Source organism: Trichechus manatus, unplaced genomic scaffold, assembly GCF_000243295.1.
Source record: "Trichechus manatus latirostris isolate Lorelei unplaced genomic scaffold, TriManLat1.0 scaffold00009, whole genome shotgun sequence".
In the NCBI taxonomy this organism is placed as follows: domain Eukaryota; kingdom Metazoa; phylum Chordata; class Mammalia; order Sirenia; family Trichechidae; genus Trichechus; species Trichechus manatus.
In genome coordinates, this window is record NW_004443945.1 from 24,371,851 (window position 1) to 24,394,728 (window position 22,878).

General features: G+C 43.4%; 1 protein-coding gene across 1 annotated transcript in view; it reads left to right on the forward strand.

Moving 5' to 3' along the window:
* Window positions 1-22,878, forward strand: part of CDH17 (cadherin 17) — a 72,797-nt gene that overhangs the window by 37,097 nt on the left and 12,822 nt on the right. Inside the window, exons 10-14 of the mRNA XM_012559728.2 lie at window positions 5,321-5,536; window positions 9,569-9,645; window positions 11,602-11,793; window positions 19,959-20,203; window positions 20,482-20,492. Of these exons, the coding sequence (XP_012415182.1) occupies window positions 5,321-5,536; window positions 9,569-9,645; window positions 11,602-11,793; window positions 19,959-20,203; window positions 20,482-20,492 (741 nt within the window). The remainder of the gene's footprint in view (window positions 1-5,320; window positions 5,537-9,568; window positions 9,646-11,601; window positions 11,794-19,958; window positions 20,204-20,481; window positions 20,493-22,878) is intronic.

Genomic DNA, 22,878 nt, shown 5'->3' on the forward strand with positions numbered 1-22,878 from the left:
CTTTATATCACCTTGACTTCCTCTCCATATGAAAAATCTACATCTACATTTTTTAAGTCCCTTTTTTTTTGTTTTAATGTTGTCATCCTTTACATATTGACGTCTCTGTTTCCCTGTTTTCAGTGTTTTAGCTTTGATTTATTTTTGTGACTTCCCTATTGGGGTTGATATCTGGTTGCTCTGTCCTGTGTTTCAGTCATGGGTTGTTATCTGATGTTATTGATTTTCTAACCGGAGGACTCCTTTTAGTATTTCTTGTAATTTTGGTTTGGTTTTTACAAATTTCCTAAACTTCTGTTTATCTGGAAATGCCCTAATTTCACCATCAATTTGAGAGACAGTTTTGCTGGATATAGAATTCTTGGCTGGCAATTTTTTTCCTTCAAGGCTTTATATATGTCATCCCATTGCCTTCTTGCCTGCATGGTTTCTGCTGAGTAGTCCGAGCTTACTCTTATTGACTCTCCTTTGTAGATGACTCTTCATTTATCCCTAGACACTCTTAAAATTCTCTCTTTATCTTTGGTTTTAGCAAGTTTAATTATAATAATGTCTTGGTGACTTTCTTTTGGGATCTACCTTATGTGGGGTTCGATGAGCATCTTGGATAGATATCTTGTCATCTTTCACGATATCAGGGAAGTTTTCTGCCAACAAATCTTCAACAATTCTCTGTATTTTCTGTTATCCCCACCTGTTCTGGTACTCCAGTCACTCATAGGTTATTCCTCTTGATAGAGTCCCACATAATTCTTAGGGTTTCTTCATTTTTTTAAATCCTCTTATCCGATTTTTCCTCAAATAAGTTGGTGTCAAGTGCTTTACCTTTAGTCTCACTAATTCTGACTTCCATTGCCTCAACTCTGCTCCTATGACTTTCTATTGAGTTGTCTAATTCTGAAATTTTATTGTTAATCTTCCGAATTTCTGATTGCTGTCTCTCTGTGGATTCTTGCAGCCTGTTACATTTGTCATTATGCTCTTCTATAATCTTCTTAAGTTCCTCTATTGCTTTGTCTTTGTGTTCCTTGGCTTCTTCTGCATTTTATCTGATCTCCTTCCCGATCTCCTGAAGAGTTCTGTGTATTAATATTTTGTATTATACCTCCAGTAATTCCAAGAAATTCTCTTCTTCCAGAAAATTTCTTGATTCTTTGTTTTGGGAGCTTGCTGAAGCCCTCATGATCTGCCTCTTTATGTGATTTGATATTGACTGCTGTCTCCGAGCCATTGATGAGTTATTATATTTATTTATTTTATGTTTGCTTACTGTGTCCTAGCTTCTTGTTTTGATATGCCTATATAGGCTGCTCATGTGAGCTAGTTTGATTATTGGCACCTTTGAAGCTCTTACGTCCTGTCACCAGGTTGTTGGATCTGATACTGGGTATGTGAGCCCAGGAGTCTGTTTACTTTTCTCTTGTATGGATTCAGCTCAGATGTCCAGCTAGTTGGTCACCAAGTGTGTGGCACAGGCTCTCACCTACAGTCCTAGACGAGCAGGGGTGATTGGTGTAGGCACAGGTATCTGGCTGCAGTACAGGGTCACGCGCTAAGCAAGACAGTGTGTTGACAGCTGCTCCTGAGTATCTGGGATGAAAGCGTGTCCCTGTTCCCTAGAGTGTGTAAGCAGGTGGTTTTTGCAGCTGGACTATGATCAGCCAATGCTGTTGGCTATAAGGACTGGGAGGCACCACTTATTCTTAGACCCCTGTCCTGGGTGGCTAGGTGGCGTGGGTGGAGCCACCAGTCCTCAGGCACCTGATGTGGGTAGGTGAGGACCCTGCTCAATGGCAAAACAGTGTCAAATATCACAAACCTGGCACTTCACCATATAGCTGATACAATTGAAGTTAGCCTTCAGGTATTTACTCTGTTGAACTGTGCTAGTGAGGGCCTAAGCTGTTGAAATGGGCCCACATAGGTCTATGCAGGGATGAAAGGCATTCAAAGTTCATGGACCCCTTATGTCTGTGCCTAGGCAAAGGGGCTGTGCCTACCCTGAGTTCCTGGCTTAGGGGAACCAGATTATTTTTCCCTGTTTGTTAATTTGTTCCCTCCCCAAGGCCAGGAGAATCGTTCAGGGCATGTGATGGATCCTACTTCCAGCCCAGGGGATGCAGCAATTGCTGAAGCCAGCCCAGGACCTGGAGCAGAGAAGGGAGGGGGCAGGTAAATGGGAGAGAGATTTTTCCCAAATGGGGTGTTTTTTGATCCGCGTGGTAGGTCAGACACATGTACTTATCTTTTGCCAACTGAGTGCCGCTTTTCACTGGTTCTAGAGGCCAGAGTAGACTCTCTGCCCCTGGGTCTCTACTGATGTGGAAAATGCCTCCTGAGAGCCACTGCTTGCCTCACCCCACATGCCAGCCAATCCGGCCAGAAGGGTGCTGGCTCCCACGGGGTCAGGTCTGGCAACTCCTCACTGCCTCTGAACTTTCTCTCCCTCCCCCTGCTGCTCAGTCTGATTTCTCAAGTTTGTCTTTGATGTTCAGGGCTCCTAGATTGTCACATGTAATCAGTTCATTTGTGTTCTTTTTGGGGGGGTCTTTGTTGTAAGAGGGACCACCAGAAGCGTCTGACTACTCTGTCATCTTGGCCCTGCCTCCAAGATCCTTATATACTTTGTGGTCATTCCTGATCATTTTCTTTTGCTCTCTCTACTCCTTCTGCTATTCACTTTGACACAGTAGATGCCGTCCTGGGCTGCTTGGTGGGTGCAGCTCCAGTGGTTTGCTTGCTCTATGCTCAGTCTTTTCCTTCTAACAGTCAGGAGCCACACATAGGCTACTTGTAAGTGTGTTCTGCTCATGTCCTCCCTGTTTTATTTATTCTGTCTCTTGCCACTACAGAGAGTTCAATGACAGCTTGGAGGATTTTAGTTAATTATAAGGAAGAATCTTTTAACAATCACAATCGTGTACCAATGGAATGAATGGCCAAAAAACACTTGTGGTATCACCCTTTTTGGAAATCTGGGGTTTTCTGTCTGTGATGCTGAATAAAGGCTGAATAACTTTGAAGACATTTCTAGATGATACCTCAATTCTTTTTTGCATTGGGCCTAACATTTAGAATGTGTTAGTATTCTATTGCTGCGTAAAATACTGCCCCCAAATGCCCCTAGCATCTTAAAGCAACAAACATTTATTCTCTCCCAGTTTCTGTGAGTCAGGAATCTGGGCATGGTTAGCTAGGTGCCTCTGATTCAGAGTGAGAGCTGAGAGAGAGAAAGATGACGAGCTAGATAGAAGTCAGGCTTTATATAACCTAATTGGCAAAGTGACATCCTATCACTTTTGCCATATTCCATTCATGCTTGGTAAAGTAGAGGGTCAGCGAAAAAGAGGAAGCCCCTCAATGAGATGGATTGACAAAGTGGCTGCAACAATAGGCTCCAGCATAGCAACAATTGTGAGGATGGCGCAGGACTGGGCAGTGTTTCATTCTGTTGTACATAGGATTGCTATGAGTTGGAACTGACTTGATGGCACCTAACAACAACATTCATTAGAAACAAGTCACTAGGCCAAGCCCACGCTTAAAATGATGGGGTGATGCAAACATGTGAACATGGAGAAGAGGGGATCATTGCGAGCCATTTTAGACGCTGCCTACCTCATTTGGGAAGAGGACAGTGCTAGTTTCTGTAGGTGGTGAGGAAGCCATTGTTGTTAGAATGGATTATTCCAGGGGCTCAGTATGCTATTTGCCTTTTTAAAAATATGATTTTTCTCTGTAAAAGTATTTCACGAAGTCTTGCATGGTGAACTTAATGGCTCAAGAATTCTTATAAATCAACATATATTAATAGAGTATATTCTACGTACTTAGCCTAAAAGAGGTACAAGACAAAGTCCTTGCCCAATGAGGGCTTAACTTCTAGCTGAGTAGATAAGACACGCATAGATGGAAACATAAGCAAATAAAACCTCAACACAATACCAAGTTATTCCTTGATATGTTTACATTCTCCTGTTCAGTTTCTTATATTAGAATCTTGTAGGACTCATGTCCCCAAGTCTTAGCAATACTAATATTAATTCTTGAATTCCGTTTCTTACCAAGTCCTACATGTTCAATGGGAAATCGAGCCTCTTATAAAAGCCTTATCTCCCAAAAATATTTCTGGGTGTCCCCAAGAGATGCTGTATATGTCCCTGAATTAATCTGGGCTGCCACTTGTTCCTCGTCTCTGTCACACAGAGACGTGGTACTCCTGTCACTTCTGGCATGACTGATTCACCAAGTCTCTTCCCCACTGAGGGGCATCCCCGACCAGAATTTTCCTGGCTGCTGACGTCAACAACCTTCATGGTGCCTCTGATGGCTGCGAGTTTCCCCTGGAGTGAGAAGAGGACAGTGTCCTCTGTGTTATGCTCACTTATTTGGGGAGCAGACGATTCTAAAGCAGGGCTGCTCCTATACCAAAGGATCACAGAATTCAGTAAGACACTCTTTCATCCCCCTACATAGACAGTTTCCTCACGAGGGCACATGCATGCTACAAAGGTAACTTGGTCACAGAAGATTCAGAAATAGCAGCTGCTATTACACTCTTCTCTGCTCCTATTGCTCATGATGGCTCCCAGGCCATGACACGCATCTGTATGTGTCGAGCTCCATTATAGACATATCATAGGTACTTCCTTTTTCCCTCAAAACCCCCCCAAACTCATAATTTTTATGTAAATCAGTGGATGCAAATAGATATGTGGGGTAACTTAACTCCACAAATGGGATGTATTGAAGTTTTAGCTCCAAGGTAGGATTCTTGCTGCAAGTAAAACCCAATCCAAACCAAACCCAACCCATTGCTGTCAAGTCGATTCCGACTCACAGCGGCCCTATAGGACAGAGTAAAGAGACCTACAATTCCCATTTCACAGAGCAAGATGATCTGGAACCTATTGAAGTTCACCCAGAGCTGGCTGGAGCACTGAGTCATAGCCACTGACTTCTCTTGGGACTCCTTGGACTGGGAGACTCACAGGAATAAAATACTTAGGACCATAAACTGCAGCACGGCAGAACGGTTGCACACCTGTTCTTTGCCCCGTATCATCTTTTGGGTGGAGTCAGTCTCTGTGATTGTTCCTTAAAGTCGCATAGAAGGAACATTAGGAAGCTGGTTTCTCCTTATTTAACCACACAATGTGCCATGGAAAGGGTTAGAAGAAACTAAATATATCTGAGGACCTTGGTCTGCTACCCAAAGTTACTTACAGTATTTTCTAGGAAACTGCTTATCCGGTGAAACCATTTTTAATAGGTTGAATAGACCCTGTAATGAATGGATTTTCTTCTTTACTTTCCACAGGTAGCAATATTGGGACTTTTATTGCCCATGATATGGATCAAGAAGGCACTGCCAACAGTATTTTACGGTACAAAATTGTGGAGCAAATCCCCAAGTTTCCTAAAGATGGACTCTTCCTGGTTCAAACCTATGGTGGAGTATTCCAGTTAGCTCAGCAATCCTTGAAGAAGCAATACGCTCCCCAGTACAACTTAACAGTAGAGGTGTCCGACAAAGGTTAGTACCACACACGCTGTCATGAGTAAAAAGAATTGTTTTCCTTTTAGTTTTGATTTGTTAGGCTGCTGTAATTCCTGGGTATATTACAGGAGGATGTCATTTGACAGTACTTTGGTTCCTATGCAAAACACAACACAGCAGAGAAGCAATGCTGGTTCAACATTATAAAGGCCAGAGTTGCAGCTCAGGCAACATTGTTGTGTTGGTCCCAGCCTCCCAAGAAGACGGTGCCAGGAGGGGATTAAATATGCAAGGATTTTATTAGGGGAAGTGGCTGTGAGAGAAAATGGAGAGGGAGACAAGGAAAGCTGGAAGAGCCATCAGATCCCAATACAAGCCTGACCCTGAGTGAGGGAGACAGGGAAGGAAGAAAGGTTGGGTGGGAATATTCCAGACCACTGAGCAATCTAAGGAAGGCTCAGCAAGCCCTTGAGCCACAGTCAGTCATCAGAGGAGCCCTGTATCTCCAGGAATGGGTCTACCTTAGCATCCTTGCTGTGCTCAGTCACTGGCTGGAAACAGCCCATGGGAAGGGAGAGCTGGATGCAAATACAGCGATGCATTTCAGGAGTAGCAACAGGACCATCTATCAAGTAAGATCCCTCATGTTGGAGGTCGTCAAGGCACACTGTTACGGCCACCATGATCATCACCAAGAAAATTAATTGTCTTTCCCAACTCTCCCTTTCAGACTCAGAAGTGCTGTACTGTAGTAAAGTGGAGGAGAAATGCACCTCTTGGGAAGCTCTATCTCCTCCTATAGCTTCTATGTGACCATTTGGCAATATCAGGAGACATTCCTCCCTCCTCAGAAAATTTCAGAGCAAGTGGTTATTACTCTTTGTGGGTCACAATAGTCTTTGAGAGCTTGATGAAAACTATGCATTGTCAGGCAAACACACACATGAACAGATAGACAAAAATGCACTTACTCAGAGATGACTTATGCTCAGTTACCTCCTAGAAGATAAAGAATTCATCCTTGGATTAGCTAGCACTGAATCTTAGGTTACCAAATCTGTTGCCATGTAGTCACTTCCAACTCACAGAGACCCTGTAGGACAGAAGAGAACTGCCCCATAGTGTTTCCAAGGCTGTAAATCTTTACAGAAGCAGGCTGCCACATCTTTATCCCATGGAGAGGCTGGTGGGTTCTAACCACCTCAGCCAAGCACTTAACCACTGTACCGCTAGGGTTCCTTGGGCTCTGTTAGGTTACCAAACAAGTCAGTAATTATCATGCTAGGAGGCCCATATTACATAGCTATATGGAGGAGAAAAGAACATTATTTCACCCTGTGTTAGAGATTTCTCTCCATTACAGACATTAATATATTGGGGAAAACTGGGGTCTCGCAGGCCCACAATGCAGAAAGTTTGAAACCTAGTAGTTAGGCAGATATTGAAGGCCTAATATTTGTCCAGTATTATGTTAAGAGGTACAACAGAAGGGATTGTAATGAATCATCCCCACCCATGATGAACTAACAGTGTCACACGATCAGCCATTCATTCTTTCAGCAAACACTTATTGAGCCTTGTCTGAGGCATCATGCAAGATATTGGGGATGCAGAGATGAATAAGACCCAGTGTCTGTCCTCAAAGGACACTCATTCTGGTAGAGGAGATGAACATGAGACTAAACAAATTGCAAGAAACCTGTATGAGGTAGCCCATGGAAGGGAATGAATGACTTCGTGGAGGGAGAGAGCAAGTAAGGCTTTTTGTCATTGAAGTAGCATCGAGCTGGATTTTGAAAGTTGACTATGACAAGTTACAAAATGGCCTACGTTGGAGTGGGCACTCCACATGCAAAGGCATGGGGAACTGAAGCAGTATGAAGCTGTTAGAGCATAAATGGAAATCAGAATATAAATTGTTTATGTGCATGAGTACATCTATATAAAATACAGGCCAGATGATAAAATATATTTGTAAATAAATAACATATAATGTCTGTGTGTGTTCTGATGACATTAACTTCAATTACGCACTACAGAAAACAAGAGCTAAGGCTGTAATTAACATAGTTTCACATAAAACCAGGGAGAACCTGTTACTAAAGAGACCCACTGCTGGCCCAAATGAGACTCATGCAGACCAGTGAGCCAGTGAGTTCAGATCCTAGGACCACCCCAATCTTCAGCCACTTGTGTTGTCCACAAATGTCCTGGGACTAGCCCCAGCCTTAATCAACATTCGTTTACTCATAATTAGAGCATGATTCGGTTATGTGCCTGGCATTATGTTCTGTGTATTGAGCACAGGCTCTGAAGTTGGACTACCTGGCTATATTCATCAGGATCCCAGTGGGAAACAGATGGCCCCTTCCAAAGTGGTAACTGAAGAGTTTAATGAAGGGATTATTTGTAAAAGTTGTAGGTAGGGTTAAAGGAAACCAACAGAAGGTGTGAAGCACAAAGGAGGAGAGGGGCTTTATGACCTCAAGGCCTAAAGAGAAAGGAGTGGGGAGCATACCCTGAACTAGCAAGACCTGAGACAGCAGCCAGTGATAGAAGATAGCTGCTGGCAGGGAGGAGAGAGAGGAGGGAAGGAGGTAAAAGGAACATCGTCCCTGAACTCTCTCCTCCTGCCCCCCTCCCATCTCCTACTGCTGCCTCCCAGTGGCAGAACGCAGCTGTTACCCAGAGGCAAGGACATCTGTTGCTGCAGTGCGGAAGGTCAGCCTCCCTGGTACAGAGCAGGGTGGAGAGCAGATCTGGAGGGTAAAGGGAGAATAGCCAGCACATGGGGTTGAACCCTGGCTCAGACACTGATTAGTTGTGTCGCTTTCATCAGGTTATCTAACTTCTCTGTGCCCTGATTTCCTCATTTGTAAAATGGGAAATGATAGTATCTACATCATGAAGTTATTGTGATGATTAATGCTGATAAAGCACTTAATACAGTGCCTGGTACATACAAAGTACTAACAATTTGTATTACGACAAGAACCTAGGTTCTATTCCTATCCACATTTATAGATAAGATGGCTGAGGCACAGAGACATGAAGTGGCAAACCAAGTTCTCACACATCTGATAAGTGGCAAAGGCAGAATGCAAACATTAGCATTCCAGAACACAGACTAGTGAAACTTACGTAGCCTTCAAAGCCCAATGCAAATCCATCCTTCCAGAAAGCCTTCCCTGACCATCTCGGCCTACTGTCTTTCCTTCTGTGAACACTTCCAACACATACAGCTTTACAGCTCCTCTGCCCTGCATTATAGGACATAGTATATCATGGTTAGAATAATGACCACCCCAAGAAAGAACTTGCCATTTGTATTTTCTCTTCCCTTCTGCTTCTTGTCCTGGATACCTGTCCTGTTGCCCTCATCCAATATTCCCAACACCCACATCCCCATCCCACTCCATACTTACCTTGGACCTAGATTGAACCTGCTGCCTCTGATCTGGTCTTTAAATTGTCAAACCCAACCCCTCCGAGTCTTCAGGATGTGCTATTTTCCACTGTCCCGTGAGTGGGGTGGTAATCCAGGTCCTTTGGGCAGGACTACTTGTAGTACTTCCTCCCTCACTTGGAGGAGAGGGAGCAGGTGCTCCTAAACCTCCCTGCCATAATGCCAGGCAGAGGAGCTGTAGGGCTGTATGTGCCAGAAGTGTTCAGAGAAGGAAGAATAGTAGGCCGAGATGGTCAGGGAAGGCTTTCTGGAAGGACGGATTTGCACTGGGCTTTGAAGGCTACGTAAGTTTCAGTAGTCAGAAAAGGAAAGGCTGTTGCACAACAAAGGGACTGTCCTGCTCAGGAACATCCCTTACCTAGGTTGGGGGCAGGCAGAGGGCAGTGGAGTCCGGAAACTACCACCCATTCATGACCTGCCTCATGCTTGTGTGTGCAGGTGGTGGTGGTGGTGGGGGGGCGGGAATCCTCTCTTCACGTAAATTCCTTATCAACTGCAAAACGGTGGCTATGACTGTCACCTCACTTGCTAATGCTTTTCTTGCAGGCTTCTAATTTTAATGCATAATTTGCAGTGAAAGTTTCTATGACTTTGATTTTCAGATTTCAAAACCCTGTGTTCTGTGGAAATCAATGTTATTGATATCAATGATGAGATCCCCATCTTTGAAAAATCAAACGTGAGTAGTTGCCACCTTTTATTTTTTTCTTACTTTTTCATATTACCTGATCCCTACTTACTGCTTGACAAAGACACAGACAGTAATGAGGAAAAATACCAAGCTTCACAGGTAGCCTTGGTAAACGTACCAGTAGCACAAGCCCAGACGCATCATCAGTGCAAATCTTCCGGGAACAATAACATTCGTTTGTTACAGTATCTGGGAATGTCTGTTTATAAACTTCAGCCAACAGCTCATTTATACCAAGGACTGCTTAAAAGCTACAACTACAATCTTTGTCAAATTGAAAGGATTTGTATGGCCCCTTTCGGTTTACTGCTATAAATTTTGTGTGTATTTAGGACAATAAATAGACTACTGGTAGGTTTCAAATAAGCATTTTTGGTAAAAAAAAAAAAAAAAAGCTCAATATTTGGGATATTGACGATTTAAACTCATTTTGGGTAAGAAACAAAGAAAAGAAAAAACAAGCCTCTAGATTAAACCACAGAAAACTGTGCTCAAGACATTTGTAAGAAAGAGTCTGAGGAGAAGATCCGTTTCGAACTTCAAGAAAAATGCAAATTACTGTTTACTGATTATTGATGTGGGCTTTAGACTTGGTGGTAGCTTTATCACTGCTTCTCTTAAAAGGGATGTCTCTATTTGTTTATTCTGAAGCTGAGAGAAGCCCATTTAACTCAATTATTATGTCAGGTTTGAAGTCAGTTGTGAGGTGGACCAGAGCCCCGGGATGACATTCATAAATCAAAACAGGGACAAGGTCACGACAAAGAAAGGGCATTGATTAACGAGGGGGCTTGGGGCAGTAAGAGTATGACTGAAAGTAACTTGTCTAATAGCTGCTGAGGTTAAGCAAGCATGAAATAGAATACATTTCTTCTCAGCCTCCATTCTCCTGGGTCTTTTATTCTTTCCTTGTGTCGTGATTTTCTGGCATTACATCTAAATGGTGTTTCTTTGGTTGAGGGTAAGAATCCTGGTTTGGGGTTTCCTGAGGGGAGGGTGGTCTCAGAGCTTAGAGATCAAATCTGGACTATAGGTGCAAAGTGAGCCTGCTTCTGTCATTGCCATGGTCCTCTCCTGGACCCCACCTGTTACCATCTTTAAGATCCTAATGCCAAGAGAGATGACCTGGGGGGTGTTCAGTGAGTAGTGGGAGATGGTTCAGGCCAGTGACTAAGAGCACAGGCTTTGGGGTTCAAACAAACCTGCGTTTGAATCCCAATTCTGTGACTCATTTGTTGTGTGATCCTGGGTGGGTTTATCGTCTCCAGGCCTGGTAAAATGGACGTGGTAATATAGCTATTCTGTAGAGAGTATTGTTTTGCTTATCTTTATTGAGCACTTACTATGTGCAAGACATTCAGGGGTTTTACATGCGTTATCTCTCTTAATCTTCATAGCAAACATTAAGTAGATTCTATTATCATTATTCTCTCAACTAGATAGATGACAAAACTGAGACTTAAAGAAGTAACTTGCTTCAAGTCTCTAACTAATAAACAGCCAGCCTAGGATTCATACCCAAGCTGTTTGACTCCAGAGTTCAAGTGTTTCACTACTACGCCTTAGTTGACTTAAGAATTAATTAAAATAATGTATGTAAAAAGTGTCTGCCACGTAGGTACTCAAAACATACTGGCTATTTATTTACGTCATTACTATTAATAATAATCCCCTACGTGTATTGGATGTGAGAAAGGGAAATCTGTTTTAGAATCCGGACAATAGCTCTCTGAGATGTTGTATTCCTTTGGCAAATGGATATTCATCCAATGTACGTCACATGAAGTGCAACATATTCATCAATAGGAAAAACATGCTTGATAAATACTGATGCAAACCATGGCTTATTTCCATTCTGGAAGCAAAGAGACAAGTTTGTCCTTTGATAATTTAGTATGATGACATTAGACATTCTCATTGTTTCCTTCCCTGTTTCTTCTTTAGTATGGAAACCTGACTCTTGCTGAAGACACAAAGGTTGGATCCACCATCTTAATCATCCAGGCCACCGATGGTGATGAGCCATTTACTGGAAGTTCTAACATCTTGTATCATATTACAGAGGGTGACAGTGAGGGGCTATTGGAGGTTGACACAGATCCCCACACCAATGCTGGATATGTCAAGATTAAAAAGGTAAATAGCCCACTTAATGGAATTTGTCTCTTTGTGTATTAATTCACTTATGATCGCATAAGAGTCTATAAACAGCAATGATGTATTAGCAGGTGTAGCAATGATTCTCAGAACATGCTCAGACATTCCTGTCACCTGAAAGACAGAAGGCCAGGATTCCAGTCCGGGGTCTTAACTAACTGGCCAAGTAACTTTTGCAGAGGGAGGTAGGGTTGCCACATAAAATACAAAACATCCAGTTAAATTAGAATTTCAAATGAACAACAAATAATTTTTTAGTATAGGCATGTCCCAAATGTTGCATGGAACATGTTTATTAAAAAATTGTTCATTGTTTATCTGAAATTAAAATTTGACTGGGAGTTCTGTAGCCTTATATACTAAATCTGCCAACCCTGCAGGTAGTTACTTGACGTTTAAAGTTTCACTTCCCCCTTTGCAAATGTGGGGAATTGGGCTGGATGAGCCCTATGGCCCCATTAGGCAGTAAGGTTCCTTCATTAAAAAACCAAAAACAAACAAAAAACTTAACTTTAATGATCCTAAAACATAACCTTCTATAAGCATCTCTTGAATAATGACTGAAAGATTTGTGATCTCCTTTCAATGTTTAAGGGCAAGTTTACCGTTTTATTTCACCCCTCTCCCCAAACTTTCATTTTTGATGGTATTGCTAAACCCTCTGGCTCTTTCTTTGTCTCCTGCACTGGAAGGAAAAGGCAGTCCAGAGGCAAAGCCTTATTTACCATTTCTTTACTTCTTTATACAGGTTCCTCCTAATACCTTCATCTACTCCCATTTCCCTGCCATGTACATCTGAATTCTTGACCCTTTTCTCTATGGCTGCCTCATCTGTGCTTTTGGACATGCAGAGGGTCTACCAGATGACTCAATGGAAAGCAGCACTCAATCTCATCCAATATGCTTAGAATTAAAATACTTTCCTAGGGCACAGAGTGAAGTCTCCCCTGAAAAAGAGGGTCAAAGTGACAGCAATGGAGGGTCTGTAAATGTGGTTACTGCCAAAGCTTTGCAGCACAGTGTGCTGGAGGCTTCGAGAGAAGACTCTGGAGGACAGTTTTGAGCTGGAATGAAGGAATGCTGAAAGTAGTGGTTAAAAATGAAGACAAAACAGAATAACGCCAGAGAAAAAGGAGAAAAGTACTAGTGTTAAAGCAAGCCCTGGGGCAGAGTCTCAGAATTCTGATCTCGTTGTTACCATATTACCTTGAGGAAGAGCCTCACTAAGTTTTAGTGGCCAGAGGATCCCAGCCTGTTCCCACTGGGGGCTAGTGGTGGGCCAATTCAAGCCATTAGCATTGTGTGTGAGTCTGGCATTTGGGGAAGGGGCCATTACAACTTTGCCCTCAGCTCATGGCAGGGAAAGGAGCCCAGAAACAAAGGGCAAAGGAAAGGGCTGTTTTCAGAGTTTGCAGTGGGTGGCCCAGGCAGCATACGGGCACGCACGATCCTTTTGTGGAATAGGGGCAGGGAGGAAAGGGAGGCAGTTTGTCTCCTATCCTCTCCTAAGACCAGAGCTCTCAAGGGACCTAAGGTAAAACAGAGGCCATCCCAGTGTGAACGACACCCTAAATGTCAATATTTAGCGGCTTGTTGTGGACTCACCTAAACTAATCTGGCCATATGTGGCTTCTTTTGGAGAGATGTTGGTAGCCCAGTGATTAGCGGTAGGTGAGGGCTACAGGTATCCTCCCACACAATCTTGATACCAGGAGGTTATTACAATAGAGCAGGCCTCTTTGTCAGATCCTTATTTTGTACATGATTGTTTTCCAAGTGTCTAGAATCTTGCCTGACACATAAGAGAGGTTCAATATTGGTTGACTGGATAAATAATTGAATTCTGTCCCATGTACAATTATTAACAAGCAGACACACACGCACAAAACAATCATCCCACCTATTCTTTAGACCCATGTAAGTCTCAGCTCTCTGTCTCTCAGGTTCTGTGATAACAATATTCTATTGAGAGGATTTATCCAACCCTCTAAAGTGAGGTGATCTTAGACAGAATCTGGAGCTCTGGAATTCTGAATGGCATAGATTGCTGAGCTAGCCGGATGCTTATATACCCCTTCATGCAACGGCCAAGAGAGAGAGTCTATATTTTTACCAAACTACATATCTCGAACACCACTTATGTCACCCAGAAAAACTGTTTTTCAAGGTCATTTTGCTAATTAACAAACCCTCTAGTGCTGATTGAGATAGTACTAGCTGAAGACCTGCGGTAGTTACCTCTGGGGTGTAGACCCCTGATTAGAACCTTACAAATACTAAACATCCGTCCACCTTGAGGTGCGGAACTGGATTTTTGTTGTCGTTGTGAGCCATGGAGTTAATTCCAACTCATAGCGACCCTATATGACAGAACAGAACTGCTCCATAGGGGTTCCTAGGTTGTAATCTTTACAAGAGCAGATCACCAGGTCTTTCTCCTGCAGAGCTGCTGGTGGGTTCGAACGGCCGACATTTTTTTTGGTTAGCAGCCGGGCGCTTAACCATTGTGCCATTAAGTCTCCTTGAATTCTGGATCAGAGTACACCAAATGTTAGCCAGCTGCCCATAGGATGTAGACTAAAACTACGACAGATGTATGTATTTGTGCTGTTTTTATTGAAGTGTTTTAAATAAATTATAGACTATAATGTGGTCTCTTGTGTATAACTTAACCTTACTTCTAAGGCTCTGCCCTTTAAGCCAGCAGGGGACTGTCATTGCTTTGAAACCATCTGTCAATCAATAATTTTAAGAATTTAAATTAAGTTTCTCAATCACCACCCTATCAGCAGCTGTTCATCCAAACTGCAGATTTGCTAACCTCAGGTAAAATTCACTGAGGAACCCGTGCCACATAACCTCAGCCCATTGCATTTCACGAACATTTTCTGCGGACGCTGCCCTTTGCATCTCACACATAGTCTGAGGGAGGCGCAGCAGAAAGTAGCCCTGCTGTACAGAAGAGGCTCAGGCCCACAAGGAGGCAACGTCAGAGCTGGGAACTTGACTCCAGCTCTGACTCCTCTCAAGGCTGGTGGTGCCGCTTACGGCTTCTATGACCTTGGACAAATGATGTAACCTCTCAGGCCTCAGTTTTTTGATCTGTAAAAGATGAGTAAAATGGTAGCACCTTGTTAAAAGATGAAGAGATATTGGGGGATTGAATGTAGATGATTAAAAGTAGATGATAATCCACAGAGCTTAATCAAGAACAAGCCTTGTCAAACCATGTGCATCTTCATCCCTGAGGTGGGGATTCACCTTCTAAGCCAAGTCAACAGAGCAATTTGCATTTTTGTAAACGCAAAAATACATACACAGCTCTTAATACCGCATCCAGCAGATTGTTGTTGCTGTTGTTGGTAGGTGCCATTGAGTCGGTTCCAACTCATAGCGGCCCTATGTACAACAGAACGAAACACTACCCAGTCCTGCGCCATCCCCACAACGGTTGCTATGCTTGAGCCCCTTGTTGCAGATAGTAAAACTCAATAAATGTTAGGCATTATCTTAATTCTGATTAAAGAAAGGGCTAGAAGCCAGGCTTTCTGCCTCTGGGACCAATGTGCTTTCACCTATTGCCTAAGGGGGCCAAACTTGCCAAATCCAGGGGTCAGACGGTGCACAAGTGGTATAGCTGACTCAGGATCTCTCTGAGTGATTTTAACACATGCCCCAGGTCATATTTCACCAGTCACCAGGTGCTGTGGAGTCGACTCCGACTCATAGTGACCCCATGTATATCAGAGTAGAACTGTGCTCCATAGGGTTTTCAATGGCTGATGTTTTTTGAAAGTAGATCTCCAGGACTTTCTTCTGAGGTGCTTCTGGGTGGACTCAAATCAAAAACCTTTCAGTTAGCAACCAAGCGCATTAACAGTTCACACCACCCAGGGATTCCTACTGATGTTTAGGTTTGAATATGTTTCAGATATGCTGCCATAGTCGATATTACTGCTGCCCAGAGCTCTGACCTGTGCTGTGGTAGATAGATCCTCATACCCCCGGGGCTGCGGGGATGTCAGGAGCAGGAAGGCTATTTTATTGAGGCCTGCCTGGCTCACCTGTAACCCTCCTGGGACCTCCTTTCCTGCCACCACTGAGTTTAATACTCACAGTTTCATTCTTTTTTAATTTAAAAAAAATTTGTTGCTGCGCCGGTAGAGCTGGTCCTTTTGCGCTCTCAGTTCATGACTTGTTTTCAAACAGCCCGTGAGTAATCTGAAAAAAGAACGTGTACACTTTTTCCTCATTCCTGATCATTGGTGAAAATGTTAAATATCCCCAAGTCTCAACCCATTCCCTTAGCACTTTATCTCTGCCTCCAGGTGGAATCTAAATCACTTGGGTTGACCTTTCAAGCAGCTGTGTGCATAAAAGGAATTGCGGCACAAACTTTTTTTTTTTTTTCAGTTTATTTGATGAATATTTGTCATCAGACAGGACCCAAGGTGGTCCTGAGAGCCCGAGATGGCTCTCTTGACTTGGCTTTGCAGGTGCATCCCTGACTCAGGGAAGAAGACGCACATGGCTTGACAAGTCTTCTCCCTGATTAAGCTCTGCAGATTATCACCTACTAATTTAGCATCCTCCACTTCTAGTTCTTTCCTTGGAAGATTTGGTTCAGTGTTTTTCCAGGTGTGGGAGTGGACAGACTGATCAATTGCAGGCTGCTCTTTTTTTTCAGTTGTTCTTCCATTCAATAAAGTCCCTGGGTGGCACAAATGGTTTGCACTTGACTACTAACCTAAAGGTTGGCGGTTAGAACTCACCCAGCAGTATCGCAGAAAAAAGCCCTGGTGATCCGCTTCCGTAAAGATTACAGTCAAGAAGCAGTCCTATGGAGCAGTTCTATTCTGTAACACATGGGGTTACCATGAGCTGGAATTGACTTGATTGCAACAGGCTTGTTTTTTTTTTTTTTTTTCCGGTCAGGTAATGTTTGACAAGCACTGACACACACTTCTAACTGGTCTCCCTGCCCTGGTCCACATCTCCTCAAATCCAGCCTTCACATGGCAGAGCTATCTTCCTAAAACACAAATCCAACCTTGCCAGTCTTGTACTTAAACAACTTTCTCTGCTCGTCAAGGATAAAGTCCAAACTCCTTAGCTTGGCATACACAGTCTTCTCCCATCTCCATCTCCTCTCCCCAACATGTTCAGTTCTGGTAAAGCAAGCTGCTTCTCGTTTGAACACACACTGTCTCATTTCCTTACCCCAGGGCTTGCTCATGCTCTCTGGCTGCCTTAAACACCCTTCTGTCTCCATCTACTCCCTGAGGGCTAGACTCGCAGTGGGGGCAGAGATGAGGATCTCCGCGGAGTCGTCTATATGTTTTCGTCTTAGTTCTCACTCTGGTAACTAAACCTGACCACCGTCTCTTGTCAAGGAGATGGAGATGGAGCCAGACATGGCCGTAAGGTTAGAAAGCATCATCCCTACACCCTTCTCCACTAAGGGCCACAGCCAGGGGAAGGGAAAGCATAGGAGGGTACTTAGGACCCCTTTGGTGGTGAGAATAGAGTGTGAGACCTCCACTGCCTAAGTATACAGACAACTCTGCTGCCTTTGAGCCTTGGCTTGGCTGGACAGACTGAAAGATAGAGCCACATCCTTTGTCCAGGTCACAGGCTTGTTCTGGGGGCTGCTGCCTTCCTGCTCTGTCTGCCAGGCTTTTGTCTCAAGTTGACACCACCGTTGTCATCATCTGAGATAAGCAGTGGGTCCCTGAGAGGCATAAGCTCCAGCTTGGGCCCCCTTCCCAGGTAAGGAGCCCTATCAGACCATGTGGTAATAATCAAAGGGTCATCTGAGGGCCACGTCCTGCAGACAGTGTATATCTCTATGGAAACCTCTCCTTTCACATCTTAGCTGGCTTACAAAGAAGATTTTATATTTTATGTCCTGCATATTTCAACCAATGTCAAATGTTTCTTATTTTCTAATTCAAATGACCTTGAGTCTTCTTTGTATATGATTCTCTGTGAACAATCTTTCCATAGTACCTATGAACTAGAGATTGGGTCATGATTTTGTGTGTATTTGTGTGTGCACTGGGGAGAGGGGCTCCTGGGGAGAGGGGTTTCTGTTGAGAGGGTTTTCTCCAGAATCTCTTCTCCACTGTAGCCCTCAAGGTTAAGTCCTTCTCATCTTTATGTATTCTGACCAACAAGGTCTGGGCACTGCACGTCAGGGGAGAGGTGAGAAGCGAAGATGAATGTGGTGCAGTTCCTCCTCTCAGGGAGCTTATAGTCAGTGAGTATGTAAAATAGGTAACCAAACACTGAAAATACTGGTCTAGGCACTACCAGATTACAGAAGTTGTGGAGTTTGTCCATGTGGGGGTAGAGAGTAGGCATCAGGGAAGCTGATATAGGGAGGATGGCATTGAGGGGAGAACTTCTTCAGATGGGGAGAAGGGCAGGTCGAGCCAAGGCTATCAGGGATCAACTTTTCTCCTCACAAATGGATATTATCATCTTTGTTCAGCAGATGAGGAAACCAATATAAAGGATTGACTGAGCTTGCCGAGAGGTCCCAGGTCCTCTTGCTTGGAAGAGTGAATAAAATAGTTTAGTTTCCATCATCCATAATATACCTTTTGGGCTTTGCTTTAGTTCCTTCATCTTTTTGAGATCCTGGTTCCCTTTGAGAATCTCTCAAAAGCTATATGCCTTCTCCCTAGAAAAAAATTTACATATGCATGTATGCACAATATTAGATTTTAGTTCCCAGGGGTTCACAGACCCCCCCCTCCCCCGCCACCAAAGCCCTTTGATCCCGGTTAGGAGTCCAGACAGTTAAGTGTTCAGCTACTAACCAAAAGGTTGGTGGTTCAAACCCACCCAGCGGCTCCTCGGGAGAAAGATCTGGCAGTCTGCTGCAGTAAAGATGACAACCGAGAAAACCCAACGAGGCAGTTCTACTCTGTCACATGGGGTCACTAGGAGTTGGAATCGACTCGACGGCACCCAACAACAACAGGAAGCCCCTCTGTAGGGGCTGTTCCACTATTCAGGAGGTCTTTGTGATTAGGGCTTTTCCCCCACAAGAATCATGGACTCTATGACTTGGGCAGGATCTTAAAAGTCAGGTAAAACCAACTACTTAGATGACATTTAAATCCATTCTACGCTAGCTGGTCATGTGTTCTTTAAGCCTATGTTGCAGACTTCCCAAGTTGGGAATGTATTGCTTTTTGAGGCAACTCCTTCCATCCTGGGTAGCCCTAACTGTTACATTCTTCCTCATACTAAACCAACATTGGCTTTTTGATTTTCATTCCTGGTTCTGTCCAGCATGGTCTGGAACAAGAGCAGATCATTTCTCCTTTTTCTGTCTCTGCTCACCTCCTCTTCCATCTTCTCTATGAATTTAAAGTCTTTTTTTTTTTGAGTATGTGGCCTAGGTTCTAGATCCCTAGGAAATCATTCTCCATATAATGTGGAAATCTCTATATCAGCATTTTCCAAACTGTCTTCAGAGAACTATCTGGGGAGAATCCTAATCAGGGTTATGTCTACTGGTGTGCCAGGAAAAAAGAGGCTAAATCTCCGTTGCTCACTAATAAAAAACGAGTTGCCATCAAGTCGATTCTGACTCATGGCAACCCCATATGTGTTAGAGTAGAACTGTGTTCCATACGGTTTTCAATTTTCGGAAGTAGATTACTAGACCTTTCTTCCGAGAGGCCTTTGGGTAAACTCAGACTTCTAGCCTTTTGGTTAGCAGCTGAGCGCATTAACCTTTTGTGCCACGCAGGGACTCCTCAATAATATACCTAAACGTTATTCCCAGCATCTTAGTAAGTGCCTGTCATATTGCAGGGGCTCAATAAATTTCTGCTGAAGGAATGAATGAATGACATGTCCCACTACTAAGTAAATATGAAGAGTACTACATCCTGCTTCCTCTTCTTGGAGAGTCACAAAGCACGTTAGCATATTAAAAGCTCTGGCAAGTCCTACAGTGAAGACCCTCTTCATGGCTCTATTACTATTATTCCAACAAGCAGGTTTTTGCTGACACAGGATTGAGAACTGTTGCTCTGTATGAGAGCTTTTAAAAAAGTAGGGAAAGAATCTTTTAAAGGAGCTAATCATCTAAGAAATTCATTTTCCCTCTTTTTTTTTGTACACAGCCTCTTGATTTTGAAACAACACCTGTTCACAACATTGTGTTCAAGGCAGAAAATCCTGAGCCTCTGGTGTCTGGTATAGAGTACAATTCAAGTTCTTTTGCCACATTCAAGCTTACTGTGACAGATGTGAATGAACCACCCATATTTTCCCAACAAGTATTCCAAGCAAAAGTCTATGAGAATGCAAAAATAGGCACCAAACTGGGCAACGTGAGTGCCAAGGATCCAGAAGGTCTGGAGATAAGGTAAAGGAGAACAGTGCTGGGCAAGCCTGGTTGCATGCCGCAACCAAGGCCATTGGGGAGGAGGAGGGGGCTGAGACGGGCAGAGAAGCTGGCCCGACTCCAGATCTTTCCCATAATGGAACAGCCAGCAATCTGAAGCACAGTGTCCCAGTGCACATGGAATTTGGCCTTGCTTCAGGCAGGTGTCAGTACCCCAGCAGAGCATTCCAAGGAGTGGTGGTTCATCCATGAGAATCCAAGCTAGGCAGACGGGAAGCAGCATCTTGCTTCCATTCCAGCCCACTCACAGGTGGGTCCCAGTTGAGAGCTGGGAGAGTTCAGGAGGCGGGGTTCACCTCCCGGGGATGGGCTAGCCAGTGCCAGGCCTTGTGTATGAACCAGTCATGTGGGCTGGATTTGGGGAAGGGTTTCAGCCCCTACATCAGACCAGAGTTCTAGACAGAGAAAATGAGACAAAAGCCCCAACTGAAGAGGCTGAGCTACCTGATGAGGTGAAGGAAATCTTCTGGATGCAGAGTACATAGGTGTCCCAGCTTTTCAGAGAGAGGTCTGGGGTACCAGGAGTCGTTCCATACCCATCCCTGGAGATGTTAATGCTGAGACTGCTGACCTCCTTCCTCTGTGCTTGGTTGAGAGCTGAGCCTGTCTGGGTGGGGTGGGGGCATCAGGGATCCAGCAGGGAGGGCATAGGAAGACAACCTGGTTCTTCTAGCGTTCTTCATTTATTGGGTTTATTAAACAAATATTGAGCCACTGGGCTCATTTTGGAAGAAAGCAAAGGACAAATATTTCATTTCCCCTCAACAGAGCTTGTAGTCTAGTGTGGGTAAAGATGAATAAAGAGGCAATCATAATTCAGTGCTAAGTACCATGACAGACCTATGAAAGCACTTGGAGGAGGGGACTTCTGACCTGGATTTGAGGTGCCGAGGAAGGCTTCATGGAAGAAGTAACATCTAAACCAAGATCCAGAGGATCCAGAGGATTTGGGCAATAGAGATTCGCATAGGAAGAGTGAGGGAAGAAAGATGCTTTAGGCAAACAAATATGCAAAGGTCAGAGGTGAAAGAGCAAGGGAAATCCTGAGGACTGAAGGAGCTCAGGAGCATACAGAACCCTGGAAGGCTCATGTAAGGACAATGGTTGTGTTCTAGTGACAGATCCACTACTAACTCAAAGATGACTATGTGCAAGTCTCTTGACCTTGCTGTGCCTCAGTTTCTTCACTTATTAAAAATGTGATGGTTAAACAAAATGTGTAAATCATTCCATCTTAGAAATTCTCAATTATTTTTTAAGTGTAGTAGGTTCCATACAGATTCTCCCTAAAAATGTATAATAATAATAAATTTGCCCAGGATATATATATGTATGAGTATATCCATATCAATATCTATAGCATATTTAAGATCATATAATCAGTAAGTGTGTAGGTAGGACTTGAACCCAGATCTTTTGCTGCTTTTGTACAACATTAGCCCTACTGTCTATGGCATAACAAATATTTTAGCATGACTTAAACCAGAGCGTGTGATTCCCTAAGTTTCTCTAAACATTTAAGGGAAGCCTTGCCTCCCACTGAGCTATCAGTTAGGTACTTTGAATGAGTTCTAAGGCCTTTTTCTGATTGTCCATCAAGGAGTAAGTTTCTCACCTACTGTTTTATTCTTTAACCCTTTCTCTAGTTTCATAAAGACAAACATAAGAGTGGAAAGGAGAGTAGGGTCTATATTGTATAGTTTGGTGTAGATACTACTCTATATATCAGAGTCACAAATTATAATATGTGGTAAATGTTTAAACTTTTACAACCCAACCATTTATTGTTTAACATATGCTTCTACCTACATCATGAGAATGCTATAAAAATCAATGGTCAAAGACAATGAATAAAAATTGGAGTTTATGAGTGAGGAAAACAAAAATGGAATTTGTTATCAACATTTAAGAAAATTCCTCAAATGGGTGAGGCAAAAGCTGTAACATATGTTCCATGAAGGTGAGGTCAGGAAGATGAGGAAGAACCAGTGAGGGAGCATGAGAAGAAGCATACTGTAAGATGTAGTCCTGGACAGCAAATAAAGAAAATGTTTCAGGGAATAAGGAGTAATCAATAGTTCTGGTGCTACTGATAGATCAATTAAGAATTGAAGATGAATTGGCATAACAAAGTTTATAAAGATCATGTTCTACATCCCACTTTGGTGAGTAGCATCTGGGGTCTTAAAAGCCTGTGAGCAGCCATCTAAGATACATCTATTGGTCCCTTCCCACCTGGAGCAAAGGAGAACAAAGAAAAACAAAAACACAAGAAAAATACTAGCCACCAACGACCGCTCTGACAGGGATGACAACAGAGAGTCCTAGACAGAGCAGGAGAAAAATGTAGAACAGAATTCAAATTCACGTAAAAAGACCAGACTTACTGATCTGACAGAGACTGGAGGAACTGTTGAAACTATGGCTCCTGGACACTCTGCTAACCCAGAACTGAAACACTCCTGAAGCCCACTTTTCAGACAAAGATTAGACAGGCCCATAAAACAAAAAATAGCGCGCGTGAGGAACATGCTTCTTAGTTCAATCAAATATATGAGAATAAATGGGCAGCTCCTGTCCAAAAGCAGGATGAGAAGGCAGGAAGGGACAGGAACTGGACAAATGGACACAGGGAA